Here is a 26,826-nt window from a genome sequence, read left to right on the forward strand (position 1 = left end):
ATGAACCCACACTGACACAGCATTATTACCCAAGTCCATAGTTTACATGAGGGTTCACTCTTGGTGGTATACATTCTGTGGGTTTGGAAAAATTATAATGACATATATCCACCATTATAGTATCATACATATTAGTTTCACTGCCCTAAAAATCCTCTGTGCTCTGCCCAAAAGTTTTAAAATTTTACTATTTTGGTGAAATCCCAAAGTCTTAACAAGCCACATTAGAAATATAAAGTTGCATTCTCACTGCAAAACCACAGAAGCTACTTTCTACATTCAACCAATCTGGATAACCCAATCCAATCAAACACCTGACATTTCTAACAGATCTGAGCTAACATACAGAGCTCTTACAATTCTTCTGAATTAGCTAACAAGCACTGACATTTTTGAGGTGGATGAGGATTAGCTATTTTCCAACAATCTCTGTACCGAGTTAGAAAAAAAAATAATTCAAGCCCAGATCAAGCTGTCTCACATACAGATTTCAATAAATATTGTTATTTTTATTTTATTTTTTGTTGAGACAGAGTCCCACTCTCCTGCCAGACTGGAGTGCAGTGGCATGACCACAGCTCACTGCAGCCTTGAACTCCTGGGCTCAAGCAATCCTCCCGCCTTAGCCTCTGGAGTAGCTGGGACTACATGCATACTCCACACCTGGCTAATTAAAAAAAAAAATTTTTTTTTTAGAGATGGAGTCTTGCTATGTTGGCCAGACTAGTCTCAAAACTCCTGGGCTAAAATGGTCCTCCTGCCTCGGCCTCCCAAAGTGCTGGGACTACAGGTGAGAGCCACCACACCTAGCTCAATAAACATTTTTTAGCAAGCAAACAAAAAAGTTTATGTAAACGGCTGGGTGTGGTGGCTCACACCTGTAATCCCAGCACTTTGGGAGGCTGAGGCAGGAGGATCACAAGGTCAAAAGATCGAGACCATCCTGGCCAACATGGTGAAACCCCATCTCTACTAAAAATACAAAAATTAGCTCGATGTGGTGGCATGCACCTGTAGTCCCAACTACTCGGGAGGCCGAGGCAGGAGAACCGCTTGAACCTGGGAGGTGGAGGTTGCAGTGAACTGAGATCGCACCACTGCACTCCAGCCTGGCAACAGAGTGGGACTCCATCTCAAAAAAAAAAAAAAGTTTATGTAACCTGTTCTGTATGTTCAATGACGTACTGCCTGCTGATTTGGTAAGTTCACCCACCACTGCATTAAAGGTCCACTTAAGGCAGGCTTGACAATATTCCAGAAATAGTACTGTCCTATCGTAGTCAGCCACGGCAACCAGAGATCCTTGGACAAAATGGCAGGAAGCAAGACCATTTTGGAATCAAGTGTCAGGCACCATGCCTAAGGGTACAGGCCACAGGGTTTACTAGATTGTTACTTCCTTTTTACTTAAGTCTGAGGAAATACTCTGAAATAATTTAGTAAGTTCACGTATCCTGAATACCTCTAGTTTTGCCAGTGAGAGCCACTACTAGTATCTATTATAATGATCAACAAGCTATGAATTTCAAAAATATATTTCACACATTTACTCTGCTGATTATCAAAACCTCTGGACGTGACTGAGATACAGATACAAAAAGCACTTGAAACCGCTGCTTTTGGTGTTTCTGTTTAGAACACTAGCTGTCCACTCCTGAGAGGGAAATTCTGTTAGAGCTAATGACTCCTCCTGGGGTGCTTGTAACCTGATTCTAGTATAAAAGCAGCACTGCCTATTCCAAAGAGAATGAAAGCAAATTACAAACATAATTGGGAAAACAAAAAATACTATACACTCCAATTTCTCAGGACCCAATAGATTTTATTTCAGGTGGGGATAAGGGACAAGCAATGTGAAGACAGGGAAGGAAAGAAGGAAGTCTCTATGTTCTGAGTGACTGCCTACCCCAAACTGTTGAGAGTGCCACATTCTGCCCTTTTAGCAATTTTAATTAATTTTTACTAGGACTTTGGCAACACCACAGAAACCCTGTGGCTTCCTGTTATAATGATTGTGTTACACACCTTATTTTTATTAAAGTGGAATTTAACAAATACTTTTATTATTTTGAAGCATTTCATCAATTCTAGGTGGAAGCACTACATCATCGAATGGGAAATCAACAAATGAAAAATGAAAAAAAAAGATTATCCATTCACAGTAAGCACCATTTTACTAGAAAGAGAGATAAACTTCAAAAAGACAGAACTAAAAGTCTTTAAATATAAGACTGTATTCTTCTATATACTACACATCAATTTGTAGTGGCACCAAAGTGTCACCTGCTCTGCCTGAGGGAGCACTCCCCCTAGTGATTTTCCATAGGAAATAAAGTTAAACTTTTATTAAAGTAAAAATTCCTGGGTCAAATAGAACACAAATAAGGAGGAAATTCTTTATAAAATAAGTACCTTGATGTTAGGGTGACTTAGAAACAATTCATTAGTCTCTGAATTCTAAATAGCTGAAGACATGCAGCTAAAACAATAGTTTTTATTTTATTTTAATTTGTTTTGTTTTTGAGACGGAGTCTTGCTCTGTCACCCAGGCTGGAGTGCAATGGCGCAATCTCGGCTCACTGCAACCCCCACCTCCCAGTTTCAAGTGATTCTCTTGCCTCAGCCTCTCAAGTAGCTGGGATTACAGACACCCACCACCACACCCAGCTAATTTTTGTATTTTTAGTAGAGGTGGGGGTTTCACCATGTTGGCCAGGCTGATCTCGAACTCCTGACCTCAGATGATCCCCCTGCCTCGGCTTCCCAAAGTGCTGGGATTACAGGTGTGAGCCACCACTCCCAGCCTAAAATAATAGTTTTAAATGTGCAAAAATATCCATCCTTACTGAGCTGATTTATATTTGTTTTAAATTCTTTTTAGATTCAACTTTTAAAAAATACATTAGGCCAGGCATGATAGCTCACGCCTGTAATCCCAGCCCTTTGGGAGGCTGAGGCGGGTGGATTGCTTGAGCTCAGGAGTTCAAGATTAGCCTAGGGAACATAGTAAAACCTCATCTCTACAAAAAATACAAAAATTAGCAGGGCATGGAGGCATGCACCTGTAGTCCTAGCTGTCTGGGAAGCTGAGATGGGAGGATTGCTTGAGCCTAGGAGATTGAGGCTGGAGTGAACTGTAATCCTACAACTGTACTCCAGCCTGGGCAACAGAGCAAGATCTTGTCTCCAAAAATAAAAATAAAAAACCTTAGATCAAAATAAATTTAGAGCTAAATCATCAGAATTAAGTAGTGACTAATAAGATGCTAAAAGAAAATCTGAAATTGGAGAGTCTTTCATCTAACAAAGTTACTAAATGCCCATTATATGTTAGGCGCCATTCTTTGTTCACACTAGTAACAAAAGACAAAAAATAACTATGCTATTTCACATTTAACAGTCCTTAGAATGTTGACTGATTAGATATTTTCCTAAGTATCTTTTAGGTTTGTTCTGTTCTTGGTGTTTATCTAAACAAAAAATACTCTGACAACATTTAGTAAATTCGTTTCCTTCTTGAATACAAACATTTTAGAAAATTCCAACTTCTTTTGTAGTCACTGCTAAATTTTGTATGCTGAGATTGAGACACTTACTAGTTATCAGGTACTGACCCTGGCCACCTCCCAGAATTGTCCATATGCCTGGGAAGCAGTGCCTGCCACTGTGCTGGAGTAGCCTCCTTGCAGCACACTTTGCTTTAATACTCTCTAAACCAATTTTCTCTAATGCTATGTGACCTATATTAAGGTAGGGCATTCCAATATATCCTCCAATTTTGGTGAATACAATTGAATGGTTCTCAACAATGAATAGTTTGGCACACTTTTATTTGGGAGAGGTGGGGTGGTCACAATGACTAGCATCAGTGGGTAAGGGCCAGAAAGGCTAAATGAATCCTGCAATGGGATGACAGTTTTTTATCCTAAAGAACCGTCTCACTCAAAAGGCCAATAGTGACTGTCCATGGAGGGACATTGAGCTGCTGTCACCTGGTACAGTAACAAAGACAGAAGCTTCACTTTACTCATGTAATTTTTTCTACTAGACAGTAAGATAATTTTTGCATTTTATTATATATATTTATATGCCACAAAAATTATTTTAGTGACAACTACCAGGAAAGTACAAAATCACTTAATAACTGGTTTTCTACACCTTGATTTGTCAAGAAACTCATAAGCAAATGGAAAGTAGTAAGTACTGATTGCAGTTACTTACAGCCAACAGTTTTGAGAACAAGAAGAAAACCTGTAACACTGAAAATTGCTTTATATCCCATTCATAGATCTCTTCAAAGGGTCTACTTTAAAAATAAATCACATAAAGAATTGTTCAGACTTGTTTGGTGATGCCTCAACTTCGGAACATTTGCAAGGAAATCACATGTAAAAGCAATCATCTCAATACAATTAAATGCTATTAAAGAAAAAAAAAGTTTCCTTTAAAACAGTGGTTCCTAAAATTTAGCAGGCATCAGAATCTCCTGAGGGAAGCTTGTTAAACTACAGAATGCTGGCCTCCTCCCCAGAGTTTGCTACAAGTTTGCAGGCAATTCTGATGTTGGTGCGGGCACAACACTTTGAGAACCACTACTTTAAGATCTAGTCTCTAGAATTCAAACTAATAAGCAATGCCCATATGCCTTTGCTTTTTCTAATAGTAAATAAATAAAAGAACATTTCAGGTAGCTGCATCAAACTTTAAGCCTTTAGACTCTTTTTTTTTTTTTTTTTTTTTTTTTTTTTTTTGAGTCTGAGTTTTGCTCTTGTTGCCCAGGCTGGAGTGCAATGGCGTTATCTCGGCTCACCACAACCTACGCCTCCCGGGTTCAAGCAATTCTCCTGCCTCAGCCTCCCGAGTAGCTGGGATTACAGGCATGTGCCACCACGTCCGGCTAATTTTTTGTATTTTTAGTAGAGATGGGGTTTCTCCACGTTGGTCAGGCTGGTCTCGAACTCCTGACCTCAGGTGATCCGCCCACCTCGGCCTCCCAAAGTGCTGGGATTAAAGGCTTAAGCCACCACACCCGGCCACCTTTAGACTCCTGAAATGTTACGTTGACTCACAATTATTCCCATGAGTTCAAAAGACAGAACTAAAGGACAGTCCTGAATAATCTGTGACTACAGGAAAACATTTATTTACATGCCCTCTACAAAATGGATTTACAAAACATAGTAACTATTAGGGTACATGACCTTGCTCCTATCTTCCCCATTGTGCTTCTTCTCTATAGAAAATCCAATGTGAAATTACAAAGAGTACTGTACTCAGAATAAGAACTTCATCTATCATAAATGTACACATAAATATCAGTGAAGTGTCATACTCAAGACTCAGATTCAGGAACTTCTTCATCAGGGCAGCAGTAATATTCCACAAAACATATTTGTCCATCTTCATTTCTAATCATATACTGTAATGAAAGGAAGCCTCTGTTATCTGTCCGAATAGATACCTTACAAGATAGGACTAATGCCTTTGTAGAGGGTTTCAGTAAGGAAATCTTGTATCTGTAGAAGAAAAAATAAAACGCTGTTGTATCAACACAGTGAACACTGCTCAGAACTCCCAAGTAAAGGATAAAAAGTAGCAAATCTAAGAATAAAATCAAGTACTTATCCAATTTGCTAATATTTTCTGTTTTAAAATTCATTCACTGTTAGAACCCTACATCCCCTAGTAAGTCCAGCACTCTACTATTCATTTTTATAAAATGCTGTGCATTTTAATTAATAGATTGAAAGTGTTTTTATTTAACAGAAATCTGGTATTTAACCTCCTCTTTATCACCAATGACAACCTCTATATTAAGAACTGACCTGTTGACTTGGGTCTGATTACAATGAAATGCTTCCATCAAATCAGAATCTTTGGGATAGTCAAGGTGGGAACTTCCTGCATTTCCAAAAGTAGATAACCTATAGAAAATGATTACCTCATTTATTCATTCGTCCAAAAATAAACCACATTAGGATCCAAATAAAGAAAACACTTCCTTAAGAAATTCATACTAGTGGGTGAAACAGACATGTACACAAATGCTTACAACACACAATAACAAGTACCATAATAAAGCTCCCACTAGAGTTCAGGGAGTTCAGGACAACTAATCAACGGGTTTGAAGAAAATCAATTGTAAAAGGAAAAGGGTAGGGGACACTTTAATTTCATTACCCTAATCCTACTCTGAAAATGACTTTTCCTCATCCTTAAGTCAGAAATATATAACAGGCAAGAGAATTGAGGACTGATGGAAGACCTTGATCTAAGTCAACTGCAACCCTTAGGTCTGTTCCCAATCCTACACCTAGGAATTACAGCTTTTCTGTATCTTAGACTGCTCTTAAGGCTATTTCATGGTTTTCCTCACTTGGTAATACCAGAAGTTATTTGTAGACAATTTATAAGTGTTAACATGCTGATTTAATCTGCAAGAACTCCTGGAACATTTGCTGCAGGGTTAGCACGTTGCTAAGTATTATATGAGCATAGCGATAAGATCCAGGTTGGTTTTCCCTAAGCTCCATTTCTGCCTCCCATCTTCCAGGTGTGGTTTTCCTGGGGTCCATCTTTTCTTTCTTCTAATATAATCTCTCTCTCTGACCCATCTCATCCATACCCAGCCATGATGATGATGGTTCCCAAATCTAAATTTCCAGTCTAAATGGATCTCCTGAGCACCATAACTATATATCCAGCTACTCCCTAGTGTCGCAGGTACTTAAAATTTAACATATCCAGGAAAAAATTTCAACTCCTACCTCCCTACCACCAAATTGTTTCCCATCCTGGACATGAAAGATACCATGGTCCATCTCGTTACCCAGGCTGAGAGAGATCACTGAGGAGATCTCCTGAAATACTGTTTTAAGTACCTGAATTTTTTACTTCATTCCACTGCTAAAGTAAGGTTTCCAATTTCCATTTTGGTTAACTTTCTCAGACCTTGAGCCAAATTTTTAACTCCCCAAAGTCATGACAAGGGCCTGTGATTCTTTTTCTTTTTTTTTTTTTTTTGAGACAGAGTCTCACTCTGTCACCCAGGCTGGAGTGCAGTGGCGCAATCTCAGCTCACCGCAACCTCCGCTTCCTGGGTTCAAGTGATTCTCCCACCTCAGCCTCCCAAGTAGCTGGGATTATAGGCACGTGCCACCACGCCCAACTAATTTTTCTATTTTTAGTAGAGACAGGGTTTTACCATGTTGGCCAGGCTGGTCTTGAACTCCTGACCTCAAGTGATCTGCCCACTTCGGCCTCCCAAAGTGCTGGGATTACAGGTGTCTGCCACCGCACTTTTACAGCCGGGCCTGTAATTCTTCTAAAGTAGTTACAAAAAGAATACCTTATTCCTTTTATTCCGTATGTATTTAGGGCCTTTAATATTCTGAAATATTTCAAAAAGAGAATATTTAGATCCTCTCTCTAAATTGCTAGAATCTCTGAGTCTAATCCTGAAAAGAGACTTGTGTTAAAGTATCAGGAACAGCTTTTTTGACATTGTACTCCTGCTGAAAACTGCCCTCCCTTGGGAAGCCAGCCTTGAGCAATCCTCCCTAAATCCTTATACAGCATTTCCCAGGTATCTGTGTGTGCTATCTTGGTACTTAATGGTTTGCTGTTTCACATTATCTTGGCTTCACCTTGGTTTTAAGCTGTTCTTCCCACAATGCTTAATAAGATGAATAAGCACACGGTAGGTGATCAACAGATACTTAGTGAATGAATGAGCCACGTGTAGAAAACTTCTTCTGCATCCTGAACTAACTTGAAAAAGATACCATAATACAAACACCGTTTCCAAACACTTAAACCCAATTTTCCTCATGATGTAACCTGATCTATGAAAGTAAGGAGTAGTACAATGAAAACACCACCAGTTTATAAATTAGAGGACTGGGCTTCTCATCTAGATGCCACCACCACCTAAATATGAAATAGTGAGTTAATCTTCCTGGGTCTTAAGTTTCTTGATCCATAAAATTATGAGGTAAGAGTACAAGCTGTCTGAAGTTGTGAAAACTCTAAAAATGTGGATAATAAAAATTTTGCATCCTAAGCAAATGTCTAAGTGGGAAGATGGAGTACTGACCACATTAACTATAACTGCACTGCTCTCAAGTACCTGAAATAAGGCTTGTCAGGAGACATAGTAATTTGTAGGACTTCACTCGTCATATCCAATTCAGAAAATGCTTCACGGAGCCCCTCTGACTGCAGAATAATTTTATTAATAACATTGGTGCTGCAGAAATCAAAGTCCAGGGTCTCCTCAGGTTCCTGTGTATTGATTTTGCAGACTGTCACCACTCCTCCTTCTTCCAGGAACAGCATCAAAGGGTAACCATAACCTTGGTAACACATCCGAAGTGCAGTTAAAGTCCCTGCAATGGAAAGAAGTCATACTTGGCCTTAGCTTTATAGTTCTGGGTTCAGCTTCTCCTCAAAATGATACATAAAATTTCTCAAGAATAATTTATTTTGCCCAATTTCTCACATATATGTATCTCCTCATAAAAAGGGATGACATCTTCCCTGATGACAGTTGTGTGTAGACAATTCCAAAACTACAAGAAAATTGGGAACCAGAACAAAATGTAACATAATTCTTTGGAATCATTTTCAGGTTGTCATACACACCTCAGAAATAGCTTGTTGATTTTATATATGTACAATTTCAGGATAGACAATCTATATGGATCAACACAGCAAGTAACTAAATTGCTGCAGAACAGGGTATGCTATTCCTTGAAGGTTCAATGTGTGTAACAGTGGATTGCTGTCATCTGTACTGTAACGTCAGTGTACTCACTATAACAAGGACCCTTCCAACTTTTCCAACTGGGAGATATTCTTTATATTTCCTCGAATTTAAAAATCAAATTGAGAGAAAAAGAGGGTTGATAATGGTGGTGTAAATTTTAACTCTGCAAACCACTAGAGGGAAGGAGGAACATGACAGGATATTCAAACTCCTTCTCCTTACTGGATTGAGAGCCACAGTGAGGAATGGAAGATGACAGATGCTTCTGTGAAAAACTAGCTGGAGAACACTGTATTAGAAAATGTATAATTAATAATAGTGGAATTGTCTGTGGAAACGTAAAATACATTTTTCTGGAGAACTATATTGAATTTTTCCTAGCTAATCTCCAGGTTGCTTTCCTATGAAATAAAATCATTCTTCTGGGGATTCCTTAGTTTTATACCCACAGCAATTCAATTTCACCATTCTTAAAAATAATTCCCTTAACAAATAAAAAAATATATATTTTAAAGAAAATCATTCGGCAACCGGGTGCGGTGGCTTATGCCTGTAATCCCAGAACTTAGAGAGACTGAGGCGGGCAGATCACCTGAGGTCAGGAGTTTGAGACCAGCCTGGCTAACATGGTGAAACCCCATCTCTACTAAAAATACAAAAAATTAGCCGGGAGTGGTGGCACGTGCCTGTAATCCCAGCTTCTCGGGAGGCTGAGGCAGGAGAATCACTTGAACCCGGGAGGCAGAGGTTGCAGTGAGCTGAGACTGTGCCATTGTACTGCAGCTTGGGCAACAAGAGAGAAACTCTGTCTCAAAAACACCACAAAATCATTTGGCAAAATAGACATAACTTATAAAATATGGCTTAAAAGAAACAAATTTTGAACATAGTAAACTAGGAGTCAGAACTGGCTTTTGTTTTTCTCTGCCACTAACTAGCTGAGTAATTCTGGACAAGTTAGGAAAAAGAAGCAATTAAAACATTTCACAATGTTAAAAATATTTAAGACATGTCCAAAGTATTCTTTTGGCCAGTTCGAATTTAAAATCCCTCAAAGCCTTGTAAATTAAAAAAAAAATGCAAATACTTTTACAAATATGAAAAGAATTATAAACACACTTGCAATTAACATTGTGAAATGTCAGAACCCATGACTGTGGCCACTGAAAAATGAATTGGCATTAGCTTTCTGAACCAATGTTTATGTTCCAAATAACTTCCTGTATTTTTCTGACCACTATGTATAACACTTTTATGTCTTTATACTGATAATAGTTTACCTGGCATAGGACTTGATCCAAAAATAGATAAACAGTCTAAAAGGACAGTTAAATTAATTCGAAAAGTAACAGACTCTTCCTGAACTTTAAACTCCTGAAATATTCCAGCCTATGAAAAGAATAAAAATGAAAATCGTTACATAAAAGAATAAAAACTAATAATATAAGGTCCTACATTTCACTTTATACGTTTAAAAAATACAATACTGTGCTAATCCCATGAGAATAATTTCTGATTAGCAATCAAAACATCTTAGAGACATCCTTTGAAGCATCCTTATCTCCATTCCTGGATCTAAAACTATCCCTCTGTGACTCTCCCTTGTCTCGTTTTTGTGCCTATCACTACTGCTAAGGTCACTTGGAAAACAGACGAACGACTTGATAAAGCATGAGCAATATTAGTTTCAACTTTTATTATGATTTTTTATTGATACAGGGGTCTCACTATGATTACCCAGGCTGGTCTTTAATGCCTGAGCTCAAGTGATCTTCGCGCTTCAGCCTCGGTCTCCTGAGCAGCTGGAAACACAGGTGTGAGCCACCATACCATGCCCCTGCATGAGGACAAGAACCGTGTCTTATTTACCTCTCTATCCCTGAGGTCATGCTGTGCACTTATGTGTTAAAAAACGCTTAGTTGAACTTGCAATCCTATCTGAACCACACAAATATTACTTGGAAGAACAAAAATTCTATTACAACCAGTAAAGGAAAAAAATACTCTTTAGTAATAGCATATCGCAGTGGAAAAAAGAGCATATATTCTGGAAACAAATGTTCAGGGTTCTTATCCCAATTCAGCCACTTACCAGCTGTGGGACTGTTGGCAAATCACTTAAAATTGTGCCTCGTTTCCACATATATAAAACGGGAATAATAACAGAACCTACCTTACAGGACTATTGTTAAGATTAAACAAGTTAAACAATAAGAAGACTGTAGCCTAGCCAATAGCCTAGTTTAATAAACTTCAGTCATTACTAACCATTATCTCTGTAAAACAAGATGGGAAAAGAATTTGTTACCGGGAGAGAAAAAAAATTCAAGTAATGACGTTTTGTTCTCTAACTTAAGACTATTAAGTTATTTATTAAGTTATTTATTATGACTATTGACAAGTTATTATGACTATTAAGTTATTCATTTTGTCTACTGAAACCTTCCGATTTCATTAAATTACATTTAGAGTATCTACGGCACAGGCTTAAAGGCGCCTACTTCCATACCTGAATAAAAGCATTTGCTTGCACGCACTTTGCATTTTCCACTGTTACTTTGATACCATTTTTAGTTGCGAAACACGTGGCATGTTCTCGGAAATGAATAGCTTTCAAGATAGTGGAGAGATTCCTAACGTTGTCAAGGCTGGCCACAAGGCTGTACTGATCATCCTCGTCTTGGATCTGTTGGGTCAGAAGGGGCATCGTCCACTGCGCATTCGGCACCGAGGGATGCTCCTGGGGCCAACAACTGCTCGGCGGATCGCCAAACACCTGAAGGGATTAGACAGTAAAACTCCCATCAGTGCTGGCGAGGTCCGGCGAGCTCCACCTGCGCTGAGAGGTGGAAAGGGGCTGGGAGGCTGAACTCGGCTGACCAGGCCGAACCCCACCTATGTCACTTAACTGTCTTTGTAATTCTGGAGGAAAATTATCTAAGCTACGGTTTCCTCGTCTCCGTAAGAGGACAATAACGTGAAAAGTTGTGAAGAATGAAGACACGCAACTGACACGGTATCTCCCGGCCAAACTACAAATCCGCGGGGAGTCGGTTTTGTGCAGCCCGCGCCACCAGCCCCGCCTCCAATAAAACAGGCGATGGCGGGGCGGGCACGAAGTGTCCAGGTAATCCTCCAAGAGTCCCAGACAACCCCATTCACCAGCCCGCCCGCGGGACAGCATCGCTTACTAGTCTCGGGGTCCCCGAGTGCGGAAACCCTACCTTTGCGGTGGGGTCTGGACGCCGAGAGCCCTTCCCAGTAAAGTCCCTGAGGCGGAGCGAGGCGGCTCCGAGGAATCGCGGAGGAAGTGAAGCCTATCCCGCCACTCTTCAGACCGGCCCTCCACCTCGGCCACCGTCACCACAGAGCTGAAGGAGGCCTAGAGAGCCGCGCGTGCCGCGCCACCGAGACCGGAAGGAGGCGGCACAGACCTGGAGGACGACCGCGGAGCTGAGCGCTTAGAGCCGCCGAACCATAGAGATCGGAAATAGGAGCGAGCGGCAGCGCCGGAAAGGAGGCCAAGAGCGCGGGCGGCGAGGCAAGATGGCGGCAACCAAGAGGAAACGGCGTGGAGGCTTTGCAGTTCAGGCGAAGAAGCCAAAAAGGAACGAAAAAGATGCAGAGCCGCCAGCTAAGCGGCACGCCACAGCAGAGGAGGTGGAGGAAGAAGAGAGGAACCGGATCCCAGGCCCCGTTTGCAAGGTAGGAGGGCATGTCCCCGGGCTACACCTGCGGCGGCGGCTCTGTGCGCCTTTTCTTGGGTTACTTACTTGACTACAGCCCTGCTTAATTTCAGAGTAGCCCGGGTGTTAACGGTAGGTCGGTTTTAGCAATTCTCCCGGCCAGACTGGACACGGAGTTTGCAGCTAATTCTTGTGCACGTGGCCGTCTTCCTGGAGGCGGCGGGTTTTAAAACCTTTACCCGGCCCACGGGGAAGCGACTTACAGGGTGCTCAGATCCAGCGTTCTTTCTTACTAGTTGTTCAGTTTTGTTTTTTTTTTTTTTAATGTTTTTGGAGAGTAGTGCTTTTCCTTGGTTATTTCTCGCTATTGAGTATTTCCCCAGTGATTAGTATGCCCATATACTGCCATAGTCAGCCACTCTCAGTCAGGGATCCTGAAGTATGTTAGGGGAGCCTTTAAAAAGTTGTTGCCCTTGGGACTGTGACTCTGACTTGTTAACCAGGTCTTTAACTCAAGAGATACTGAAAAATAGACTAGATAGTATGAGCTTTACTTGTATTCAACAGACATTGAATGTGCCATGCACTGTACCAAGTTAGGCTTCCTTTGGGTTTGAGATTGCAAAGATGACTAGAATGTGACCTCTTCCTCCTGAAATGTTGGAGTTTAGGAGGAAACTTAAGAATTCAAATAAGTTGATGGTTTTTATTCAAAAGAAGTGCACACAAGTTGTTGGAATTAGCTTTCATTCAACTAAGAACTCTTCTTAAGCTAGACAGAATACTGTGAACAAGGATTATCTTTGACATTAATTTCTGCGTCCTCCGCACTTAGCATAGTACTCTAGCGCGGAGTAGGTGATAAGTAAATGACGCCGTGTGGTGTGATGGCAAGCTCTAAGAAAGAAGTGAGCTCTGTGGAATGAAAGATAAGTGTAAATTCTAGCCCCGTTATTAACAGCAACATTCTGTGCTCTTTTCTGACCTGCAGATTGGGGTGCAGGGGGAGGGAATATTTACTTTTTATGAAAAATAAGCTGGACTTGTACACTTCCAGTAAATGTTAGTGTTCTCACTCTTCCCTTGAGCTAGGTAGTATCTATAATCTGAGCCATACTTCGATACATTCTATGGAAATGCAGGAGATAGAGATTATTCTTACCCTAGTATAGTAAGATAAAGAATCATGAAGGATTTAGCCCTTAAGCTGCATATCAGAGGAAGTGTAGAATTTTGACATTCAAAAAATGAGAGGGAACACTCCAAGGGAGAAAAAAAAAAAACCGATGAAAGACTTTGAAGTAGGGAAATGCTGAAAAATGTAAAAAATAGAGCCATATTGGATTGCATTAGGCTTCATTTGGGGCAATAATGATGTAGACGTGAAAATCTATTTTAAAATTCAGTGTCAAAGCTATGTCATTTGAACTTTGTTTAGAAAACTCTGGGAAGTAAGGATGTGATGGAAGTATTACTTTAAAAATGGTCTGGCATGGTGGCTCACGCCTGTAATCCCAGCACTTTGGGAGGCCGAGGCGGGTGGATCACTAGGTCAGGAGTTCAAGACCAGCCTGGCCAAGATGGTGAAACCCCGTCTCTACTAACACTACAAAAAAAAAAAAAAAATCAGCCAGGTGCAGTGGCGGGCACCTGTAATCCCAGCTACTCGGGATTCTGAGGCAGGAGAACCGCTTGAACCCGGGAGGTGGAGGTTGCAGTGAGCCGAGATGGCGCCACTGCACTCCAGCCTGGATGACAGAGTGAGACTCCATCTCAAACAAACAAAAAAAGTAAACTGTTGAAAAAGCTAGTCAACCATATCTGTTGGAGGTGCTCATGTCTGGGAAGGTTAGCCATTTAGGAGTTTTGCAGTTAATATAAGACTCTAAGTAAGTGCAGTGTGAATAAGAAAGGATTTAAGAGTTGTGGGAAATTATTATGAGACATCTGTCATGGAGAGCACAGAAATAAAAGAGAGGGCTAAGAAAGAACTTTTAGGGTTGGAAGGAGGAATTGGAGAGATTGAAGTTGAAAAACAAAGAAACCAAGGAGGGCATTTCTGGGTGGCAGATGTGGTCAGTGAATGCTGGTGAGAGATGAAATTAAAGGAGTCAGGATGGTTTGATTTGCTACTTGGAAGCTCATAAAAAACAAACAGGGCCAGGTGCGGTGGTTCTCACCTATAATCCCAGCACTTTGGGAGGCCAAGCCACTTGAGCCCAGGTGTTGGAGACCAGCCTGGGCAACATAGGGAGACTCCCGTCTGTACAATAAAAAAAAAAAACTAGCTGGACATGGTGGCATATGCCTGTAGTCTCCAGCTACTGTAGATGCTGGGGTGGGAGGATCACTTACTTGAGCCCAGGAACTTGAAACTGCAGTGAGCCGTGAGCACTTCAGCCTGGGCAACAGTGTGAGACCCTGTCACAAAACAAGATCAGTTCAGTATAAGATTTTAAAATCTTTTAACATTTTCTTTTTCTTTAGGGAAAGTGGAAAAATAAGGAACGGATTCTCATCTTTTCTTCCAGAGGAATAAATTTTAGAACAAGACATTTAATGCAGGACTTGAGAATGTTGATGCCTCATTCTAAAGCAGGTGCCTTTATATCATATACTTTAGAAATTTCTATCTATAAACTTATCTATTTTTATGTTTTCACTTATTTTATATATTCTTCATTTGTTCAGTGTTCTCACGAGAAAAACACAATGCCTTTTATCCTTTCAAGTGCCACAATTTTTCCAGTTAACATTTCGTAAGAAATTCTTTAGATTTCATTAGGTAGATTCTTTACTTTTTAAAACAGGTGTCCTAATATTATTGAAACATTTCTTGAAGGTCCAGGAATGCCTTCACTGTAATGCTCCTGAAGGTCCTGAGATAGGTGGGATGGTTTGTCCTAAGTGCTAAGGACTGCCACGTGTTGCTTTTTGGGCCTTTTTTTTTTTTTTTTTTTTTAACTGTTTTTATTGAAAAATGGACCTGGGATAGAATTCGAAGCACCTTTTAAGTTGGAGTCAGAGCTTATTTCTAAATGCCAGGTTATTTATTTATTTTTAAGCAATGGGTTATTTTACAGGCAAGAACAGTATGGCTGGGCATGGTAGCTCATGCCTGTAATCCCAGCACTTTGGGAGGCCGAGGTGGGTGGAACACTTGAGTCCAGGAGTTCCAGACCATCCTGGGCAACATGGTGAAACCCTGTCTCTACAAAATAAAAAAAAAAATGAAAAAAGTAAAGTAAATTAGCCAAGTGAGGGGGTCACTTGCCTGCAGTCCCAGCTACTCAGGAGTCTCAAGCAGGAGGATGGCTTGAGCCCAGGAGGTCAAGGCTGTCATGAGCCGTGATTGCGCCACTACATTTCAGCCTGGGCAAGGAGCAAGACCCTGTCTCAAAAAAAAAAAAAAAAAAAGTTTGGAACAGTGGAGTGGCAGCGCCATCATATGGCTGTTGTTGTGCTTATGTTGAGAGGTGCTTTGGGTTTTTTTTGTTTTTTGTTTTTTTAAAATTTTAACTTATTTTAGATTCAAGGAGTATATGTGCAGGTTTGTTACAGGGGCATAAAGTCAGTTTTCTTTGACACCTAAGATTAAAAAGTGAAAGATATTTTCATTGAAACTGGTTTCCTTTAACATAGTCTTTGGTTTGTGAGAATTTTCCCATTTTTGAAAAGGATTCCTAGAATACCTAAATACTGAGAAACACTGCTTACACTATAATTTCTAATTCTTACAGACTATATTTTACTTATTTTCTTTACATTTACAAAGAGTCAAGATTTTTTAAGCGATTGTTTCCAGCTCTTGTTTTGAAAATTAGTGATAAAATCTCCTTTAAACTGAAGAGTGTAAAAACACTTTATTTTCTAGATAGCATATGTGGTTTGATTGAAATAACTTTGAAATCACCTTTAATTTACTTGCTTTTTCTTTTTTTTCTTTTTCTAGATACTAAAATGGATCGTAAGGATAAGCTATTTGTGATTAACGAGGTAATTTTGGAAAGTAATTGCAATAAGATATTTTAAAAACATTAACAGTGGCTCATTTCAAAAATAAGTCATTCAGTGACTTTAAAAATTATTTTGTAAAAACTATTCAGACACATTTTATTAACTCTTCAATAACTGGTCTTCCAAATTTTTATCTCTCACAGTTTAGTGCTTCATTCATTTCTGTTTGTTTTGTCTGTACAAGCATATTGAAATTTCCTCAGGAGAAGGATTATGTCCCATTTTTTAACCCCGTAGTGTCTAGTATTATGCTAAATCCATAGTAGGTACTCAAAAAATTATCAGTCAACATATATAAAGTAAAATAAGTCCATTAAACATATATATATATAAAACCCACATGGTAAAAAGTGTTTTGCCAGTATTAAAAGTGATTTGTGTGGAACTGGCTATTAAGGTATTACAAACTATGAATAGGTTACATTTTCAAAGTATTGTTTAAGATACTACACTTACGTATTTTTTTTAACCTCTGGAAGCACAGAACATAAATTTACATTTTAAAGCAAAATTTTCAAAACTTAGAAGAATTAGGATCATTTTTTCACTATTAGCCTTCTTTAGAGCACAAATTTTTGAACCTCTGCTGTAATACCACATTATTCTATGTGCTGTAGAAACTGTTCAACAGAGCAATGTCCCTGTCATTATGGAACTTACATTCTAATGGAGACAGGCCATAAACAAGGTTTATAATTTCAAGTAAAGATAGGAGAAATAAAGCAGGTTATAGGTTTTGGACAGCTGAGGCTACACCAGAAAAACCTGTTCAAAGGGTTGGTGTTTAATATTTGAGCAGAGACGTAGTGAAGGAGAAATATGGTAAAAGACCATCTAGCTAGAGAAAATGGCAATTACAAAGGCCCAGAAGTGGCACAAACTTCCTATTTTTGTGTTTATTCTAAGACCAGTAAGAAACAAGATTTTTTTTTTTAAGTTGTTAGGGTTTGTTTATTTGTTTAACTGGTTTTGGAGACAGAAGTCTCACTCTGTTACCCAGGCTGGAGTGAAGTGGTATGATCTCAGCTCACTGCAGCCTCTGCTTCCTGGGTTTAAGCAATTCTCCTGCCTCAGCCTCCTGAGTAGCTGGGACGACAGGCACACGCCACTATGCCCAGCTAATTTTTTGTATTTTTAGTAGAGATGGAGCTTTGCCAGGTTGCTCAGACAATTCACCTACCTCGGCCTCCCAAAGTGCTGGGGTTACAGGCATGAGCCACCTCATCCAGCCATAAGTTGTTAGGTTTAAAGTCTTAAATAATTTGGAGTTTAAGAGTACTATATTAATTAGAATTTATGAATACTACAGTAATACAAGCCTTCACTCCTGTAATGTTTTTGTATCTTCTCAAGTGTGACTTTTGTAAGCCTTCAAGACATTGAAGTTTAATTTGAAATAGGTTTGATATACTTAGGCTTTTCACCCAATCCCTTAGTGATTTTATAGAACCAAATCACCAGAAATGATAGTATAAATGAAGAACAACTTAAGTTTTGTGATCTTAGAATCAAAAAGCTAAAAAGTTAAAAATCAAAATAATCATTAAAAAGGATGTTTTTAGTTCTATAAGTACTACATTTTCATAAGATTGGCTAAGAAGATTGATTATGAAGGATTAACATAAGAAGATAAAGCATGGTATGCTTTATCCGTAGGGCATCTATTTTTAGTCTTTGTAGTGTGTCAGTGGGACTATGGGCAGAAGAGGTTCCTGGCCAGGCAAGGTGGCTCACACCTGTAATCCCAGCACTTTGGGAGGCCGAGGCAGGCAGATCACCTGAGGTTGGGAGTTCAAGACCAGCCAGACCAACATGGAGAAACCCCATCTCCACTAAAAATACAAAATTAGCGGGGTGTGATGGCACATGCCTGTAATATCCCGGCTACTCCGGAGGCTGAAGCAGGAGAATCATTTGAACCTGGGAGGTGGAGGTTGTGGCGAGCTGAGATCGTGCCATTGCACTCCAGCCTGGGCAACAAGAGCAAAACTCCATCGCAAAAAAAAAAAAAAAAAGAGGAGGGAGGTTTCCAGTAATCAGAAGTGAGACCATTTTAGATGCTAGGCCCAAAAATATGATAGATAATTTCACCCAAGATATGGGCAGAGCATCTAGTTTACCTTGGGTAGAATACCTAAGAGGAACTTTAAAGGTTCCTTCTGTGAATAAATACATGTTTAGGCCTTTGTAGCCTATTAGCCTGGTTAGGTATTTTTGAGATAATCTAGATGATATTAATCACATATAATTACTTTAGTTCTCATATTATCTACTTCATTTTCCTCTACTTTGCTTCCATTAGGTTTGTGAAATGAAGAACTGTAATAAATGCATCTATTTTGAAGCTAAGAAAAAACAGGATCTGTATATGTGGTAAGAGAATGTATTAAGATTTTGGTTAAACTCATTTAAGTGGATTTGTTCTTTGTACCTTTTATGTTATAGACTCCTAGTCTTTCATGTTAAGGGTTGAGAATGAAGCAAACTTTTGATTTCACAAAACTTGATACCTTTAAAGAAAATTAAATATATAAATATTATAAGCATATTATTTATGGTGAATAGGTGGTAAGCATTGACTACATTTGCTAATTAGTTGAAAAAGCTTACTCCATATCTTTCAGGCTTTCAAATTCACCTCACGGACCATCTGCTAAATTCCTTGTTCAAAATAGTAAGTTGACTCAATAAATTTTTTTAGATGAGGAAATTAAAAGTAATCTTGAAATAGTTGTGCAAAAGTTACAACTATTTTTGTTTTTGTTGTAATTTTTCTAGTTCATACCCTCGCTGAACTAAAGATGACTGGAAACTGTTTGAAAGGTTCTCGGCCCCTTTTGTCTTTTGACCCTGTAAGTTTCTCATTCAGTGTATGAGGTCTAATTTTCTTATCTGGCATGGTTGTTTTTAGTAAATATAGTTGTGTTATTCAATTTAGTTTCACCCCCACCTTGATTTTATGGATTATCAATTCTTTCAGGTACATTTATAACGAGGTTATAGCCAAGTTTTAGAAACAAATGAGCAAACAGTTTTACACAAAGCAGTCTACTGTTAAATAATATGCTTACCTTATTTTTATAGGCTTTTGATGAATTACCACATTATGCTTTGTTAAAAGAACTCTTAATTCAGGTAAATATCTTTAAAATTAGCTATCCAGAATATACATGATATATCTTGGAATAAGGAACTAACATACACTTTTTTAACTAGATCTTTAGTACACCACGGTATCATCCCAAAAGCCAACCATTTGTGGACCACGTATTTACTTTCACCATTTTGGATAATAGGATATGGTTTCGGAACTTTCAGGTAAGCTTTACTTGATTTTTAATTATACCTTTTTTTAAATTGAGTTTATTTATTTATGTTTTGAGACAGAGTCTCGCTCTTGTTGCCCAGGCTGGACTGCAGTGGCACAATCTTGGCTCACTGCAACCTCCACCTCCCGGGTTCAAGCTTCTGCTCCCTCAGTCTCCTGAGTAGCTGGGATTACAAGCACCCATCATCACGTCTGGCTAATTTTTGTAGTTTTAGTAGAGACGGGGTTTCGCCATGTTGGCCAGGCTGGTCTCAAACTCCTGACCTCAGGTGATCTGCCCGCCTTGGCCTCCCAAAGTGCTGGGATTCCAGGCGTGAGCCGCTACACCCGGCCTAATTTTTTTTTTTAGAGATAGAGTGTCGCAGTGTTGCCTAGGTTGGTCTTGAACCTCCTGGCCTCAAATCATTCCTCCTCAGCATCTTGAGTAGGTGGGATTGCAGGTGTGAGCCACTGTGCCTGGTCAATTTTTAGTTAAACCTTTAGATAAGGATATACAGGGTTTGCATACACAAAAAATGCAAATAATTCTTTTGTTTTAAAAGCTTCCTTTTCCCTAAAGAGATTGCTGCAAGTAACTATGTACTGTCTTATATCTTAAGTGATCTCTACCTACTTCTATTCATGACTGTTAGTTGATACAGAGTATGGATTTCCTAATAAGCCATTATATATTTAACTTTATAGAAAGGGAATAACTTGAAGATCCATAAGATACTTGGGTTCCTAATTTGTAGAAAGTGCTGTAAAGGATACAGTAAAATAGAAGTTTCTCTCTAAAAGCTTAGAAGTTTCTCTCTCAAAGCACCTCAAGGGTTAAGACCTAGCAAAATGTAATTGCTATAGAAGGCATTCAATGGCAGCGGTTAGATGATGAGTCACACAGTGACTCATTCAGGAGAAAAGAGGAGGTGAGTCTAGAAATCTTGAAGCAGGAGTTTGGCAAGATAAGTGCAGAAAGATGAAGAGGTGGAAGAGAACAGCAAGAACAAAATTTTAGACAGTATATGACATAAACTGAGCTCTTTTCTGCATATTTTATATTGGATACCTGGCATGTGAGTTGAACACACCATCCTAACCTCTGAGGGTAGACATGCCTGAACTAATAGATAACATAAATATTTGTTGTTCAGAAGTTGCCTTCTAATTCCATAATCAGTAGCTATTAAATAAATTTGACTACATATCCTTTTAATCTAACTTGAATTAGATTTATAAAAACAATTTAGGGATTGATTTAAGTTTCAAGAGTTCCCCCATAATGTGCTTTAATACATTTTGTTAATAGTGGTTACTGTTTTAAAATCCTGTTTAACCAGTTTTTCAAGGATATATGCATTGTGACAAGCAAGATGTGAACCAAAATATAATTACTCAATTTTAAAAGAACTCACTGAAAAAACATTTTTCCATGACAACCTCCTATAAGTACTAATAGATTTCAGAAAATATTGATGATTTGGCATTTACCAAGTTTCACCCCCACCTTGATTTTATGGATTATCCATTCTTTCAGGCACATTTATAATGAGGTTATAGCCAGTATACCTTTTGGGAATAATGTAACCAAACCAAAATGAAATGTTTCCTTTTTATTAAAGATCATAGAAGAAGATGCTGCTCTTGTAGAAATAGGACCTCGTTTTGTCTTAAATCTCATAAAGATTTTCCAGGGAAGTTTTGGAGGACCAACTTTATATGAAAATCCTCACTACCAGTCACCAAACATGGTAAGCGGTTGTGTCATTCAGTAGTCTTCAATGTACCAGAACCCTTTGGCCAAAATGATTCTGTGAAGTAATTGCTGTTTTATTACCTGTGAAACTGAATTTGGTTTTTGCTGCATAGAGACTTGGAAATTACTCCTTTTTTTCATGACACTGGCTGAAAGGATATATGGTTCATAACTGAAAGTCTTTGCCTTATATAAAATGTTTATTTTTATTTCAAAAGCATCTAATCTTTTTTTTTTTTTTTTTTAGCATCGGCGTGTCATAAGATCCATCACAGCTGCAAAATACAGAGAGAAACAGCAAGTGAAAGATGTGCAAAAACTGAGAAAGAAAGAGCCAAAGACTCTTCTTCCACATGATCCCACTGCAGACGTTTTTGTCACACCAGCTGAGGAGAAACCAATAGAAATACAGTGGGTAAAACCAGAGCCAAAAGTTGATTTGAAAGCAAGAAAGAAACGGATTTACAAAAGGCAAAGAAAAATGAAACAGAGGATGGACAGTGGGAAAACAAAATAAGTCAATGGAAACCTGATTTGTTTTTCAGTTACTTTATATTTATTTTGTATTCAATGTGTAAATATTTTTATTATCTAATACTATCTTACGTCTAATTAGTGTAGCATTTACAAGAAAGAAAAATTAAGACCTTAAAATCAGTGATTATCTTTTTCTGAATAAAATATCACCAGAATTCATCAGTTAATTTCTGATTTCTTTTTGAAGTTTGTGTTGCTAAAAATGTAGCACACTTAATGTAGCCTGTTCTCTTGGGTTGGAATTTTTGGTTTAGCAAAGCTGAAATTCAGACATTTATTAGGTCATATTATTTGTAAAAGCATTCAACACTTCGAGAGCATCGGTTGTGGATGGTAAAGTAGGAGTAGACTGGTAGAAAGTAAACTTCTCACTGAAGTTTACTCAGTCATCAGTTAATGAAGCCATGGAAGAACCAACCCCTGATCTGTCACTTCAAAAAAGAGTACATTAAAATGTTGAGGTTTTGAGAATCAAATGCATTAATGGCTGTGTTGAAAGCACTTTGTAAATTTTTTATTTTATTATATTTTATTTGTGAGACGGAGTTTCACTCTTGTTGCCCAGGCTGGAGTGCAATGGTGCGATCTCGGTTCACCGCAACCTCCACCTCCCTGGTTCAAGTGATTCTCCTGCCTCAGCCTCGCAAGTAGCTGGGATTACACGCATGTGCCACCACGCCCAGCTAATTTGTATTTTTAGTAGAGTTGGGGTTTCTCCATGTTGGTCAGGCTGGTCTCGAACTCCTGACCTCAGGTGATCTGCCCACCTCGGCCTCCCAAAGTGCTTGGATTACAGGCATGAGCCACCATGCCCGGCCAAATGACATACTTATTTTAGAAGCAGTGTGTATAGATTACTTATTTAGAAAACTAATAGTAAAAGGAGAAAAAAATAGGACAGTTGTTAGAGGGGATACCAGAACATTTGAATTTTTCCCCACAAGAAAGAGAAACTGCCTATTGTGTAAGGGGGCACTAGGCTTAAGATCTTATGGGTAAATTAGTAACGGAAAGAAAAGATTCTGAGTACCAGTGACCATGGAGGTAGGTGGCTGCTGACATGGACAGATAGAAATACAATAAAATATATATCTAATGAAATGACACATGCTGTTTCATCACCTGCTTTTTTGACTTCACACTGATTGTTTTTCTATGTGTTTGTTCCACATGTTTACTTGCTAACTGCTAACTGTAGTATTCTGTGTACCATAGCTATGTAATCAGTATTTTCAGTTTTTCCTCTTTTTTTTGCTGGTATCGATGCTTGTAGTGAATACTTATCTATATGTGTTACATGTCTTTTTGCACAACACTTGGTTTCCTAGAAGTGCAACTTAGGTTAAAGATTATGAACTCTAGGCTTTTTGCTTGTTCCCTCCACCATCATAACCTCACTAGAGGCTATTAGAGGGTTCATTTCCTTGTCCCCTTACCAGTTTCACTATGCATGAAAGAATCTGTCGAATCTGTCAATTTAATAGGTTAAAAAAAAAAACACCTTTTTTTTTTTTTAGTTACTGGTTTATCCTTTTTGACTGGACTAATCATGTTTGTTTTTCTGTAGTAGGATTGTCTTTTACTGATTTTGTAAGTGCTTTTATATAGTAAGTTTATTATAGATATCTTTCCTAGTTCACTTACATTTTATGTCTTTATTATTTTAAGTATTTAGGCAGAATGATCAATATTGATGGTTTTTTTCCTTAAATTTTTTGCTAAGAACGGCCTTCCTGAGTGCTTAATTGGCTACTTGTCTTGAAATAGTCTAAATTAGGAAACTTGAAATCTTGAAGTCATCTAAATTATGCAGGTAATTCAGGTCAGAGGATCACTTGAAATACTTGTATGTGACTAGGGCCAAATCTGGTTAAATGGAAAAAAACCAAAGTGGCCATTATTTCATTTGGGCAGTTGAATATAGTCTTGGATAAAAATAAGACAGCCGTATTCAGAATTTGTTTTTAAACACCCACATCTCAGGAACAAGTTAATTATAGGTTATAAACGAGATCAACAAGTTGTAAGTTTGAGTAGAGATACAAACTTGTACTTTTGATGTGTGCATTGTGGAGTTTTGGTGTAATTTCTAATTTCACAATTTTCAATTAACAGTTTCCATATAGAGATATCCTTATATCTCAAATCCCCTTTCACAATTATATGGATATCTTATTTGAGAATTCTTCTGGAATGGATCATCTCTAAAGTCTGGTCATTTAAAGGGCACCAGTTTAGTAAAAGATGTTCCTTTATTTATTAGCGGCAGCGTCTTGCTCTGTCACCCAGGGCTGTAGTGTGGTGGTGTCATAGCTCACTGCAGGCTGTAACTCCTGGGCTCAAGTATTCCTGCCTCAGCCTCCTGAGTAACTAGGACTACAGGCCCACACCACCATGCCTGGCTTTTTTTTTTGTAGAGACAAGTTCTCGCTATGTTGCCCAGGCTCGTCTTGAACTCTTGGGCTGAAGGGATCCTCCTGCCTCGGCTTCCCAAAGTGCTGGGATTACAGGCATGAGCTACCACGCCTGGTCAAGATGTTCCTTTAGACTGAAATTTATATCCAGCATAGTTACCTTTAATTATACAATGTTATAGGCAAAAATCCTTCTTACTTCAGAAGGTAAAAGAAGTAAGTGATTCCTAGAGGCTGTATCCAAAACCAAATTAAGTTGGAGAGAGAAAATACTCCAAATTAAGTTGGAGGGAAAAAACTACTTTCCTTGTCCGTTTTTTTTTTTTTGTCCCTTCCCTCCCCCCGCCCGCCATCCCAATTCTGTTCTCAGGAGGGGAAAGGTTTCATTCTCCCCCAAACTCGGACTTCTCAATCCTTATCCATTACCAATTTACCAACTAACTGAGACTGTGTAGAATCTTCCTCTGGAAAAAAGGGAAGTGTATGAACTCTGAGTAGTGAGTTGGTTGGTCAGTGGCGTGTGAAGTAACCTGATGAAGCTTAGCGTGGGTTTTTTATTTTACTGGGGGCAGCATATTGGGGAAGAGAAGAATAACCTTACTAAACCGCTTGGGTACGCCAACCCTGTGCAATAGATATTAGCAACATAGCTAACCATACATGGTTAGTAAATACAACCCACACCTAACTGATGCATGTAAACATTCCACATTACAATGAAATATATTGGCGTATTAATGCATTTTAATAATTATGGTATTATTTTGATACCTTTCAAAGTGTTTGGAATAATTGTGCAGATCTTCCATCTTGTAATACAATGTAATACAGCTAGTCAGATCAACCAAAACCTACCAGTTAACTACTATCCTTTAACTGCTTTCTTAACCTAAACCAATCTTGGAAAGGTAGGATTAGAGGCCAGAAAGTTAGGATTAAAGTGTGTTGGATGGATAGATCAGCACAATTTCATCCATGTTGGTGGTAAGGCTTTTCATTATTTTTAAGTGTGTTGATGCTTCCCTTTTAAATTGTTTCCGCTTAAATAATCTAACTGTCCTTTCTCAAGCATATTGGTCAAGATGATCAATACCAGAGATCTTAAGTGGCAGCTGAAGAGAATTAAAGAGATTAAAAAAAAAACCTGATATTCAGTCCAACCGAATTCTGCTACTGTATTAGCTGAGGAGGCTTGAGCCAACCACTTGACCACTTGGAGTCTGAATCGCCTTATCTATAAAAACAGGGATCCATTGAGAAATTATAATCATATTTTCCAGAATCCTCTCCCATCCCAGCTCCTATCTCCCCCTTCAGCCCTCAGGTCGGCTGCCACTCACACTGACCGCCATCTGTGCCCCTCACAATGACACCAGCGTGGCCCTGCCTCCCTTCCGCGCGGCCCCGCCTCTCACCCCGCCGAGGCCCCGCCTCTCACACCAAGGTCCCGCCTTCCTCCTGTTCTTCCCGGCCAAGGCCTGCCTTCCTCCCACGCGGCCCGCCTCTTTCCCCGCCAAGTTCCTGCCTTTCTCCTGCGCGGCCCGCCTCTCTCCTCGCCAAGGCCCCGCCTTCCTTCCTCCGGGCCTCGCCTCTCACCCCGCCGAGGCCCCACCCCCTCCCGCGCGGCCCTTTCCGGCACAGAGCCCACCCCTAGCCCATGCGAAGCGGCGGCCGCCGGCACCGCCCCCGCCGCGCTCCCGCTTGCCGCAGCCCGCGTCGTCTGCCGCCACCGCGCGCCTTCACTGACCTACACCACCGCCGCTGCCGCCGCCGCCGCCGGGCTCGCTGGCTGGCCCGGTGCAGGCGGCGGACTCCCGCCGGAGAGGACTGCCAGCGCCGCCGCCGCCGCCGCCGCTTCGGCCCGGGCCCCGACCCCGTCCCGGGCCCCAGCGCCGGCCGCCCGCCCGGTCGGGCGATGAAGTGTCACTATGAGGCGCTGGGGGTGCGGCGCGACGCTAGCGAGGAGGAGCTCAAGAAGGCCTATCGGAAGCTGGCCCTGAAATGGCACCCGGGTAAGTACCTGGCCCGCAGCCGCCGCGGCCACTCGGAGAAGCCCGGCCCTCCCCGACCTTCCCTTCCCCCGGGCGGACTCCGCGGAGCCAGCAGAGAGCGACCTGGCGGCCTAGGAGCTCCTTGCCCCGCCCGGCCAGTGCCCGGCGCCGCCCTGCCCGTCTCGGTGGGCGAAGCGCTCCGCCCTGGCGCACTCCGGCTCACACCCCATCTCCTCATACCCGCGATCCCGGCCCCGCATCGCCACTGTAGGGGGAAAACTGCAGTCCAACAACCTCACTTGCTCCCGCTGCCGGGTCGCAGACACCACGAGGGAGCAGTCGGGGACTCGG

General features: G+C 40.1%; 3 protein-coding genes across 11 annotated transcripts in view; 2 read left to right on the forward strand and 1 right to left on the reverse strand.

The window, feature by feature from the left end:
* Nucleotides 1-5,116: 5,116 nt before the first annotated feature.
* On the reverse strand, nucleotides 5,117-26,361 carry RAD1 (RAD1 checkpoint DNA exonuclease). 4 transcript variants are annotated; one of them, XM_055367705.2, is made up of 7 exons: nucleotides 26,232-26,361; nucleotides 11,277-11,543; nucleotides 10,048-10,156; nucleotides 8,129-8,387; nucleotides 7,205-7,390; nucleotides 5,826-5,924; nucleotides 5,117-5,516 (listed from the first exon to the last, which is right to left on the reverse strand). In XM_055367705.2, the coding sequence occupies exons 2-7, from the start codon at nucleotides 11,472-11,474 to the stop codon at nucleotides 5,333-5,335; spliced, it is 1,035 nt and encodes a 344-aa protein (XP_055223680.1). In that variant the 5' UTR covers nucleotides 11,475-11,543; nucleotides 26,232-26,361; the 3' UTR covers nucleotides 5,117-5,332. The 4 variants fall into 4 exon arrangements, with proteins under 4 accessions (XP_055223680.1, XP_063556889.1, XP_004059017.1 ...); XM_063700819.1 differs by lacking the exon at nucleotides 26,232-26,361 and adding an exon at nucleotides 11,992-12,054; XM_004058969.5 differs by lacking the exons at nucleotides 7,205-7,390; nucleotides 26,232-26,361 and adding an exon at nucleotides 11,992-12,140.
* On the forward strand, nucleotides 12,031-22,237 carry BRIX1 (biogenesis of ribosomes BRX1). Its single transcript, XM_004058971.5, has 10 exons — nucleotides 12,031-12,472; nucleotides 14,941-15,052; nucleotides 16,406-16,449; nucleotides 18,773-18,843; nucleotides 19,095-19,144; nucleotides 19,249-19,322; nucleotides 19,555-19,605; nucleotides 19,687-19,788; nucleotides 21,400-21,528; nucleotides 21,781-22,237. Exons 1-10 carry the CDS (start codon nucleotides 12,314-12,316, stop codon nucleotides 22,048-22,050), a joined length of 1,062 nt encoding a protein of 353 aa, XP_004059019.2. The 5' UTR covers nucleotides 12,031-12,313; the 3' UTR covers nucleotides 22,051-22,237.
* The window catches only part of DNAJC21 (DnaJ heat shock protein family (Hsp40) member C21), a 28,925-nt gene continuing 28,077 nt past the window's right edge, over nucleotides 25,979-26,826 (forward strand). Inside the window, exon 1 of one of the 6 annotated variants that reach the window (XM_055367696.2) lies at nucleotides 25,979-26,496. In XM_055367696.2, coding sequence (XP_055223671.2) covers nucleotides 26,142-26,496 — 355 coding nt within the window. In that variant the 5' untranslated portion in view covers nucleotides 25,979-26,141. The remainder of the gene's footprint in view (nucleotides 26,497-26,826) is intronic. The other 5 variants (XM_055367697.2, XM_004058973.4, XM_055367695.2 and 2 more) reach the window with 5 other exon arrangements.

This window comes from Gorilla gorilla, chromosome 19, assembly GCF_029281585.2.
Source record: "Gorilla gorilla gorilla isolate KB3781 chromosome 19, NHGRI_mGorGor1-v2.1_pri, whole genome shotgun sequence".
Lineage (NCBI taxonomy): Eukaryota > Metazoa > Chordata > Mammalia > Primates > Hominidae > Gorilla > Gorilla gorilla.